This window comes from Gasterosteus aculeatus, chromosome 14 (genome assembly GCF_964276395.1).
Source record: "Gasterosteus aculeatus chromosome 14, fGasAcu3.hap1.1, whole genome shotgun sequence".
Taxonomy (NCBI): domain Eukaryota; kingdom Metazoa; phylum Chordata; class Actinopteri; order Perciformes; family Gasterosteidae; genus Gasterosteus; species Gasterosteus aculeatus.
The window spans coordinates 16,588,759-16,600,154 of record NC_135702.1 but is presented as its reverse complement, the minus strand read 5'-3'; the positions used below and the strand labels follow the sequence as shown (position 1 = coordinate 16,600,154).

General features: G+C 50.5%; 2 protein-coding genes across 2 annotated transcripts in view; one reads left to right on the top strand and one right to left on the bottom strand.

The window, feature by feature from the left end:
- Positions 1–2,093: 2,093 nt before the first annotated feature.
- Positions 2,094–5,491, bottom strand: spag16 (sperm associated antigen 16). The gene is made up of 3 exons (XM_040197901.2): positions 3,486–5,491; positions 2,955–3,059; positions 2,094–2,872 (listed from the first exon to the last, which is right to left on the bottom strand). The coding sequence occupies exons 1-3, from the start codon at positions 4,362–4,364 to the stop codon at positions 2,216–2,218; spliced, it is 1,641 nt and encodes a 546-aa protein (XP_040053835.2). The 5' UTR covers positions 4,365–5,491; the 3' UTR covers positions 2,094–2,215.
- A 3,835-nt stretch (positions 5,492–9,326) lies between these two features.
- Positions 9,327–11,396, top strand: part of LOC120831945 (ras-specific guanine nucleotide-releasing factor RalGPS1) — a 34,488-nt gene continuing 32,418 nt past the window's right edge. Inside the window, 4 exon segments of the mRNA XM_040197898.2 lie at positions 9,327–9,354; positions 9,357–9,427; positions 10,542–10,646; positions 10,951–11,001. Coding sequence (XP_040053832.2) covers positions 9,327–9,354; positions 9,357–9,427; positions 10,542–10,646; positions 10,951–11,001 — 255 coding nt within the window.

The window sequence follows — 11,396 nt, the reverse complement described above, 5'->3', positions numbered from 1 at the left end:
CATTGTTTTCTCATTTTTCAAAGCTGTAAAAGTGTCCTTGAACCCTCAGATGAAGTGCAGACATAAAGGACTGCCTTATTTCACCAAGTAATATAGTGTTGATTCTAGACTAGATTACTGCAATTCTTGATAAGTACTCCTATACTCTTAAGCCTGATGGTGGTCACATCTGATGGTGGTCACGTCTGATGGGTTTATATCTGATGGTGGTCACGTCTGATGGGTTTATATCTGATGGTGGTCACGTCTGATGGGTTTATATCTGATGGTGGTCACGTCTGATGGTGGTCACGTCTGATGGTGGTCACATCTGATGGTGGTCACGTCTGATGGTGGTCACGTCTGATGGGTTTATATCTGATGGTGGTCACGTCTGATGGGTTTATATCTGATGGTGGTCACGTCTGATGGGTTTATATCTGATGGTGGTCACGTCTGATGGTGGTCACGTCTGATGGTGTTTATATCTGATGGTGGTCGCGTCTGATAAGGTTTATATCTGATGGTGGTCACGTCTGATGGGGTTTATATCTGATGGTGGTCACGTCTGATGGGTTTATATCTGATGGTGGTCGCGTCTGATGGTGGTCACGTCTGATGGTGGTCGCGTCTGATTGTGGTCGCGTCTGATGGTGGTCACGTCTGATTGTGGTCACGTCTGATGGTGGTCACGTCTGATTGTGGTCACGTCTGATTGTGGTCACGTCTGATTGTGGTCACGTCTGATGGTGGTCACGTCTGATTGTGGTCACGTCTGATGGGTTTATATCTGATGGTGGTCGCGTCTGATGGGTTTATATCTGATGGTGGTCGCGTCTGATGGTGGTCACGTCTGATGGTGGTTGCGTCTGATGGTGGTCGCGTCTGATTGTGGTCACATCTGATGGTGGTCACGTCTGATGGTGTTTATATCTAATGGTGGTCACGTCTGATGGTGGTCGCGTCTGATGGTGGTCACGTCTGATGGTGGTCACGTCTGATGGTGTTTATATCTGATGGTGGTCACGTCTGATGGTGGTCACGTCTGATTGTGGTCACGTCTGATGGTGGTCACGTCTGATTGTGGTCACGTCTGATTGTGGTCACGTCTGATTGTGGTCACGTCTGATTGTGGTCACGTCTGATGGTGGTCACGTCTGATTGTGGTCACGTCTGATGGGTTTATATCTGATGGTGGTCGCGTCTGATGGGTTTATATCTGATGGTGGTCGCGTCTGATGGTGGTCACGTCTGATGGTGGTTGCGTCTGATGGTGGTCGCGTCTGATTGTGGTCACATCTGATGGTGGTCACGTCTGATGGTGTTTATATCTAATGGTGGTCACGTCTGATGGTGGTCGCGTCTGATGGTGGTCACGTCTGATGGTGTTTATATCTGATGGTGGTCACGTCTGATGGTGGTCGCGTCTGATGGTGGTCGCGTCTGATGGTGGTTGCGTCTGATGGGTTTATATCTGATGGTGGTCGCGTCTGATGGTGGTCGCGTCTGATTGTGGTCACGTCTGATTGTGGTCACATCTGATGGTGGTCACGTCTGATGGTGTTTATATCTGATGGTGGTCACATCTGATAGTGGTCGCGTCTGATGGTGGTCACGTCTGATGGTGGTCACGTCTGATGGTGGTCGCGTCTGATGGTGGTCACGTCTGATTGTGGTCACGTCTGATTGTGGTCACGTCTGATGGTGGTTGTTCTGCAGATAACCCCCTTTTACTTTTTTTAGAACCTCCTTTAACAATATTACAAATTTAAAATGTTATGTAACAGAATTGCAGCACAACCTCGAGTTGTTTGCTAAATTACGTGAGTGAACAGTACATTGTGGAAGCGTGATTCTGTTTGTAGAAACACAGAATAGAGCCTGTGTGTTTCCTCAGAAGTAAAGTAAGTGATTATTAGAAAATTCCTTTAAAAGGTGGTTATGACGACAGGAGCTGGGCACCAAGCCTCAAGACTACAGGGTACCACTTAAGTTCCTACTAGGCTCCTTCTTAATCGGGTTTATTTTTGCTTCCTATTTTAAATTACAATAAAGTCAGATGTCTTATACAGCTGCTGATGCGAAGATGGCCTTCAAAATTCAGGAATCTGGTCTTCTATTTCATAAGGTTTTAATGTTACACATTGTTTCGAAAATATTCATGTATCCATATAAGTAATGCTCTCAAATAGGTTTTTCTTTGCACGGGGAACTGAAAGCACGGCAACCGCTGGTCTCACTGTCCCGCCCAGACGCTGATCACCCCGTCTCTCCCCGCGCACGTCACACTCTCTCCCTCGTGGTCGAACGTCACGCTCTGCACTCCATCGCCGGATCCCGACAGGCTACTCGTCACGCCGGAATCCACCTGCACCACCCTGAGCACGCCGTCAGAGCCGGCGACGGCCAGCGCCTTCCCCGACGGGCTGAACGCCACCTGGTTGGCAGCCAGTGGCCCGGCATCAACCGTCGCTGTCGGCAACGCAGGCTTCCTGGCGTCCCACAGGTGGACGATGCCACGTGTGTCGCAGGAGGCCAACGTGGCGTCGCCCGCTGGGCTGAAGGCGGCGTGGCTGCATGGGTGCCGGTGCCCATGGAAGCTGGCGGTGCACGCGCCCAGTCTGGCGTCCCACTCGGCGAGCGTCTTGTCAGCCGAGGCCGTGAGGAGCAGGTCGGAGAGGGGCAGGAAGCAGACGCTGCTGACGGAGGCGGCGTGGCGACGCAGCGTGAGCCTGCAGCGCTGGCTGTTCAGGTCCCACACCTTGGCGGTGCGGTCGGCGGAGCAGGAGGCCAGGACGTGGCCGCGGCAGTGGAAGGAGCAGCCCCAGGTGGGCCGGCCGTGGCCGGGCAGCGACAGCACGCAGCGGCCGCGGGACAAATCCCAGAGCCGCACCTGCAGGCGCAACGGAGACCGCGTTGGGGTTGTCCTTTAACGTGTCCCCCCCCGCCCGCCCCGTGCATGAAGAGGAGCTCACCGTACAGTCTCCACCGGTCGTTGCCAGTTTTGCTCCGTCGGGGTGGAAGCTGCAGCCAGACAGCCAATCGGAGTGACCCTCACCCGTCAGCAGCGTCTGGCCAAGCTGACAACACACGCACTACGTTTCAGTTTATCATCACATTCATCTTCCTATTCCTTTTACTTGTTTTCTCTCATCTAGTAGTCTTGGAACTTGTCTCGTTGTATCTCAAATTATTGTACATTTTAGATCATTCAAACAGGCAATTAAGTAGAACAAATGATATGAAAGTAGTTGTCTTGTCTCATTTGATTGGATCTCATCACATGACTTCATCTCATATCATATATAATCTTCTACTTGATCTAATTTATCTAAGTAATCTCATGTGTCATCTCCTTTCATGTTATCTCATCTCGAGTGACATTTCATCGCATGTTGCATCTTGATTTATTTGATCTCATATTTCATTTTCATCTGACATTCACATCTTATCTCATATGTCACCTCATCTTATATTTAACCTCATGTTATCTCATGTTATCTCACCTTCTCTCCGTTGGGCAGCAGCTCCCACAGCCTCCAGCTGCGGTCATCACTGGCGGTGGCGAGGATCAGTTCTTGTGGATGAAGGTCAATGCAGCTGATGGGAAGCTCGTGGGCTCTGAAGGAAATGGTGTTTTCCCATTTTTGAAATGCCCCCTGAGCCAGAGGAGGGTTCCGCCTGCTGCAGACGGGAAACTCCGTGTCCTTTGGATGTCTGGCTACGGTGCGTTTGGTTGGTGATTTGTTACCACTGCCGCTCCTTTTGATGCTGCTCTTTTTCAGGTTTGGGGATTTCTCTTCATTCAGTCTTGCGTCGGTGGGGTTTTGAACTCGGTCCTTTTCCAAAGTGATGAGCGTTTTCTGCCTCAGGGCTGCTTGATATTTATCCTCCAGCTGCCTGAGCACCGGCTCGTAGGACTCCAGGTGTTTCTTCAGCTGTTGCGAGTGCTGGATGAGCCTGTTTTTCTCCTCAGCGACTCGCCGGTGCTGTAGCCGGTGGAAGTCCCTCTCCCTCTGCGTCCTCACCAGGCGCTCTCCTGCAACCAGCACGTCCTGTCTGAGGCGGTCTGTCTCCACGCGGACCGTCTCCAGCTCCCTCTGGAGGAGCTGCCTGTGTGTGAGAGCATCAGGAATGAAGACGCCCGTCCATGCCGTCCTTAGAGTTTCGCTCAGGAGCTTCTGAGCCGATCCATACCACTCAGGCTCGAAGACATTCAGAGTTTGGTTCAGTCCGGCCCTCCGCAGGAAGTTCCTCAGGAAGTCGTCCACTGCCTCCGGGGTTTTGGGGACGATCTGTCGTTTGGACGGGGTGGGTGTCCTTATGGGAACCGCGGAGAGGGCAGCCTCCCTCATCTCCTCTTCACATTCCTCCTCAACATTCATCCTCTCCTCCTCCTCTGAAAAAAACCTCCTTAGTTGCTTTGTCTGCTCGCTCTTTCTTTCATTTTCTCTCTGCCTTGCACTTCCTTGTGTACCCGTTGTCACGGTGACAGCCTGCCTTCTGTCTTGCTTACCCGCGCCGCCATAGCAACTCTTTAAATATATATAATAACTTTTTCATAGTTATTTCCTTTAGTTCATTTACTATTCCTATAGTATAGCTTTACGTGAATAACTCTTTTTTGTGTTTGACAATGTGAGTCTCTTTAAAAATGTATATATCAATATTACAGTAACAAAACGAACACAACATTAATTGGGTATAATTTTAGATTGAAAAAAAACGAATTGCTGCAACCGCATCAAATGAATGTGCCGCCAAAGAGCGAAACGTTTACATGCGCCGTCGTCTCGCTGGGAGCCGAGCGAGGAGAAGCCGTGATGTACGAGCCGGAGGACGGCACGTGAAGGCGTCACAGATGCACCTGCGCCTGAAGGACGCCAGCTCACAGCTGCGCTCTGATTGGCGCCCAGAGGCGCGCTCCGATTGGCTGCTGTCACGAGGGGCGGGAGCTGTGCGGGGAGCCCAGCGGACGGTTAGGCAGAACACCTGCCCGTCAAGATAAGCGCGCCGCACCTGTCACTTCCTGCTGTCGGTATTTATTCATTTCACGTACCCCCCCCCCCCCCCCCCACGACTACGGATAACTAGGCGCGTCACAGCCATGTTTGTATGATTTCGGCTAATGTATCCCGCACGGCTCGTGGACCCTGCGGACCACACGTTACGACCTTGGCTTCACGTTCGACTCAAGGAGGAGGAGGAGTAGCCCCGCCGGGGAACCTGCCGGGGAGGACGCCGCTCGCGCTCTATCGACCCCGGGGACCGGACTCCTCACGCGGACTCCTCGCGGCGTGTTTTTAACGGAGCAGCAGCAGCGGCGGCGCGGGACTCCGGGGGACGGTAGGTACCGCGGGGCGCTAGCTCGCTGTAGCTCCCTCCGGCGGCGGCGGCAGGCCGGGCGGGCGGGCGGGCGGGGGGTTCGTGGGGGCTGCGTGGCGTCGTGACGGGACACCGTGCGGACCGATGCGCCCTGATTCATGGTGTGTGTCACTGCGACACTTGACACGAATCTCGGCTCGGCCGTCACAACGTGTTTGTGTTTGGATCAGTGGCGCCTCCAGCTGTTTGTCGGGCCGTAGGCGGTATGTGCCCCCCCCCCCCCCACACACACACACACACACACACACACACACACACGAGAGAGACAACGCTCAGTTTCACTCGGTCATCAATGACTGCGGATTTGACCCTGTGTAAATGCATTAACATCTCCCAACAAAACCCTGCACAGTAGCATTAAATGTTATATTAGGAGAGATTTATGATCAGCTGGTGATCCAAAGGACTAAACGCATATCTAATATCAAATGTCCCCAAGCTTCTCTCATAACACACAGATATTTAATCAACATTTGAATGCTGTTCTTTTTTTATTTTGTTGCATACCGATTCATTCTGCCTCTCCATATGGGATCACTAATCCGCAGGATTCTGATTCAATTTGATTCAGCAGAAATTGTACAATTATCATCGATGTCCTCCGAATGTCCGGCTCTCCACAACAAGCCCCCAAGAGGAGCGCCGGGCTGCCATATCGCATCCAGTGCGTGCTGTGGCATAACCCGGTGGGTTGGGTGGTCCCCGAGGCAGGTATGAGGCCTGCAGGCGGCCTTGGAGGAATGCCTGCTCGAAGCCCCTTGCATGGCAGATCGCTGGGTATCCAGTTGTCCTCACACAGTCTACAGCCAAGGGGGGAGCAGGAGGAACACATCAGCAGGCCGCTAACGGGCTAAAATAGTATCGCGGCGTTAGATCTCCAGTTTGCGTTATGGGTTCCATGAAGTCTGAGCGTTGTGAGGTCAAATTACAAGAAAAGCCAGTGGGAGGAAATTTGAAGGAGAGAGATGGAACTTTCATTCCTTTTTATCTGGTGTGTGTGGACTATTTTTATTTATTTACACCTGTAAATGTAGGCACACACCTTCTCATTCAATGGTTTTTATTTTTTTATTTTATTTTTATTTTTTGGGGTTTACATAGATTTTAGATTCTTCAAAGTTGCCCCCTTTTGCTTTGACCGCTCTGCACACTCTTCATGAGGTATTCGCCTGAGATGGTTCTCCAACACTCGAAGGATTTCCCAGAGGTGCTGAGTAGATGTTTGTAGATGTTTGCTGCTTTGCAACTTTGCGGTTCAAGATTCTGACAGTATCCCGGCGTAGAAATTGTTTATATGTCACAAGCTGTCGTGGTGTTTTTACCCAGTTGAGCGTTATTCATTGTTGTTAGTAGTATAAGTTATAACCATGACTCAATCTTTACACACGAAAGACAAGAAGCTCCTCCATGACGTGTAGAAATAAAATCTGCCGCCTGCCGACGAGCAACGTCAGTTGTTGTGACGTCACACCGGTATGAGCGGCACGGGAGGAATTCATACCCTACGGAAGTCTGATACCGTTTGAGCCGCTACACCGTGCAGCACGAGGTTCAACTCATCCCAGACCCTCTCCATTGGGTTTATGGATGGCAAGTCATGTGACGCAGCACTCCGCCGCCGCTCTCCTCCGTGGGCAAACGGCCCCCTCAGAGCCTGGAGGCGTGTTTGGGGTCATTGCTTCACGGTGGGAACCACACGTGTGGAAACCATCCGCTTACCTTCTCTTACAAAGACACGGCAGGTGGAACCAACGATCGGGGTCATCAGACCAAAGTGCATCTCCGCTGGTTCAGTGTCCATTGCTTGTGTCTCCTGACGCGAGCTCGTCTCTTCTTCCCTTTGTTGCTTCTTTGGAACAATTGGACCACGAAGGCCTGATTGACGCCGTCTCCTCTGGACAGTTGATGTTGATGTGTTGACCTCTGCGTTTATTCTGAGGTGCTGTTAGTTTCTGGGGCTGATGAACTCAGCAGAGGTAACTCGCCTCACGAGAACCAGTTGGCGGCCGGCCATTGTGGTGGAACTCCATTCGGAGAGAGCATCATACCTGAGTGATGGACCGTAGACAGGCTGGCTGTGGTAGAGGGTGGTGCTTCGCCTAGCAGAAGGTCGTTAGTGGAGATGTCCTTTGTTGGCTGACCACACCATACTGCAGCCCCTGGTTCATGCATTTCCCAGAATGCATCTTCTTAACATGGCGACAACCTCCGGTTCTGCAAAGACGTGTCTTTCCTTTGTATCTGGCCTGTCCACGTCCACATTCCAGATCAATAACTTCCATTCATGGGTTGAAGAAAACCACAACATGGTGCCGGCTGGAATCCAAGATACTCGCCGGACTCGAGGCTTAAAATGGTCGTCGACAAACCGTTGGGTGACGTCACGGTCCTCTTTTCATCCATTTGTGGTCTTCTTGCAAATAGTGTCTTGTGATGTGTTAACTGACCTTCATGAAAGGAAAAAGCCGAGCTAAATTGCTCTATTATGTGTTTCAAAAGAGAGAACCTTCCCTTGTTCTCCATGAATCACACAGCAGAGGGCCTTTAGATGGAGGGTAATGTCTAGCTGCTGGATTCCATTCCCCCTGCTGCAGGATGGCTCCTCAAGATGTGATGACCCTGCTGCTACAGACATAATGTAGCACCGACCCCCTGATCCGAGCCTTGAGGATGGAGCAGCAGGCAGGCGGAGGGCAGCATTGTTCCGTTGAGGGAACACTGGTATATTACAGATCAGTGCACAGGTACTGGTTTATGCTATGAGGCCTTTCTGATACGAGTGCTTATCTCCGCACGTACGTGTTGCACCACCCAAAATGCCCTCTTGCAGTGCATGGACACACAGATATTCTTTTCAGCACAATGCAGCAACAATCCGTTTAGAATGAGTGCGAATGTATGTAAGTAAATTGTGGTTTACTTTCTTTGTTTGGCAACTTGGATAACAAACATCTCTAAAGGTTAATTTGTTTTATTTCGACTTGTATTTCACTTTCAAAATGATGGACTCTAAAGACAGATTCAAAAGTCAAACTTGAGGCACGCTTTATCCTTGAAATTAGCCCAACTCCATCAACACTGTGCCGGACGATTCTTCTCACATGACTCCTGATGGGAAACCTGGCACTCCAACGGGCTGCGTGGTCGTCCTGAACCCCCCAGTGAACCCCCCAGCTCCTCACAGAGTACAGGGGTACGTTGCTGTAGCGGTGAAAGGGGCCACCGCCATCTGGTTGTCACAGACTAAAACCCTTTAATCCTGGATTATAATCCAGTTTCTGAATGAGGGATTGTCATTGCTGCGAGTTGGTAAACGGGCCGGTCTCATGCACGTGCTGGGTCTTGTCATGCGTGATGGTGTAAGGGTGAGTGCGTGTGTGGTTGTAGTGGTTCTTCGCCCGTGCAGTACTTCAGATGCACGTTGGGGGGCGTCGTAGCACTAAAGACGCTCCGACGCTGTTCTCCAGCTTCTGAGTTTAAGCGAATATCGTCCTCACTTCAGATGAAAGTGTAACTTCTTCCCTGTGGAGCAAACGCCTTTCTATACATGGAGGATCAACTAAGGGTGGAGGTGTTTGTTTGGAACAGATTGAATCACCGCCGACCGACAAAGGACATAAAAGTAATTCAATTAGGATTCTGCTTTCTTTTTGTGATTATATAAACTGCTCTTTCACACCCACACAACTATGTAGCTTCCAGCCATGTAGGAATGTGGTAGAATCAACAACAACAAAGCGCTGCAGATCAACAGGCCTAATATAAACAATCATATACACGCATCCGTCTTACTGTCTTTGTCTCGTTGTCATTTCTCCCATGAGATGCGCTGTTTCAAGGAATAAATAATGTTTTATTCTTGTGAATATTTAGACATTGGGATGGCTTCTACCAGCAGCTCTGAACGCTGAAAACGAGGTTGGCGTCTTGTGTCCTCCGTCTGCAGGCATGGATGAGCGGTTATGTGTTCCCGCCAGCTAGAGGCTCCTGTCCCGCGCACCCCGCCATGTATCGCCGGAACGGCCTCTCCGATGGCACCAGCATCCACTCAGTCACCTCGGAGGTAAGAGAGACCCTGTGCGTGTGTCAGGGTGTCAAACCCATTTCAGGTTTAGGCCCGATGCTGCCCACTTTGATCTCCGGTGAGAGGGGGGGGGGGGGGGGCGGCGCGTGGATGGTCCGGCCGACGGGGGGGGGGGGGGGGGGCGGCGTCATCGTCAAGCGGGCGCTGCCGCCCGGAGTGACGCCGCGGTCGAAAAGGTTTCCAGGCTGGGCGCCCACGCTTTTACGCCTCAACCTATCAACCCTCTTATAGAAATGCACTCGATGTCTTGGCAAAGTAGCAAAGTCGATAGTAAAAGCACTGGACCCCCCGGCGGCCCTGAGTTGGACACCTATGATTTACATGGTAGAAGTGTCCGTATCGGAACAAGAGGACAAGCTGTAGTTTCCACATGCAGACCACTTCCAGGTCCGTCTCATTCCAAAATGACTTGTTGTACGTGTCTCTCTGCAGCCAGTCGTCCTCTTTTTCCATTATAAAAGTTCCTGTGCATTTGGTTCTTCTTGATTAAAGTGCCAGAGCGGAGTCTTATTAGCCCAGGAGGGATAAGAGGTATTGAAAGCACATCAAATCAAGGCTGAACTGGCTCATGGAAACCTCAGAGGCATACATGCCATATTATCATATTTAAAAAAAAAAAAATTGATACTATGCCAGGGACCAAGCATCTGCTTTGACTTTGTGGACTCCTTCATGAGCGAATAAAGTGTGTGTGTGGAAATCTTTATTCTTAACGCATTTTCAGAGCCGTCTGACTGGAATAATGTGTTCAAAGGTTACCGTCCGGACTGATTTTTAAACAAAAATTTTAACAGCAATAAATAATAATGTGCTCTTTATTGGTGGACCCGGGGCATCGGGGGGCTGGCAGGTTTCTAGTTACCTGCTAGGTAGGGTAGCAGCTGCTTTCCTTTATTTGCTCGCCAAAGACAACAAAAATTGCCAAAATCTCTCTTGCGTCATTCTCATTCAGGCACTCCCACTCATAAAACAGCACTTCTTCTAAAATCATTAATGTGCAAACCAAAGAACTAGACTCCATTTTTGACTTTATTGCCCTTGAAGCCTCAGAGTACAGTTTAAGTGTGTGTGTGTGTGTGTGTGTGTGTGTCAGGCCAGCAGCAGCTCTGACTCTCTGGATGCGCCGTGCGTGGACTTTGCCAAGAGCTACGACGCCGTGGTCTTCGATGTGCTGAAGGTGACTCCCGAGGAGTTTGCCGTAAGTAAACGTACAACATGACGCATCATCAGTTTGCTCACCGCTCTTTGAAATGCTAAAGAGAAAGATGTGGACATTGAAAGCAAAGATGTAACAAGGGGCTAAAGGGTAGTTTGGTAGGAGGTTTGGGCTATCGGCAATCCAAGGAGAAGAAGGTTCCACAAAGACTTCAATCCAAGGCCGTTGATGACTCTTCCAGATGTCTGCGGCCGCTTGACGGACTAAAGGAGAAACTTCATTCCATCTTCTCAGACAGTCGATCATCGTTGATCCCATATTCTGCGATTTCTTTTTCTTCTGTCAGAGCCAGATCACCCTGATGGACGCACCGGTCTTCAAGGCGATCCATCCAGAGGTAAGAGACCCGTGTCGTCAGCTAGCTGCTCTCCTTTCACCACGTAGGAAACCAAGTTCCTGTTCGTACAGTCTGATCACCGACATGAACAGCCAGACTGGAGTTGATGCATACCTGCAAGCTTGTTGCTTTTTGTGTGTTTTTATTGAGAGCAGGGGGGCAATCAGCGATGAGACCTCTGCAGCGTCTTCACTTCCCCTCCAACCTTTTATCCTTTCACTCTAAATCAGTGTTGGCGACTTTCTAAATTAACACAACATGCGTAGTGAAGGCACTGTGACATGAACAATGGTGCATAAGCCCCCTGAGTCGACACCTGGTGGAACCCCTTTCACTGCCGTCACAGCTGCTGTCTTTAGGGGTCTGTCTCCACCAGCTCTGCACATCTAGAGATG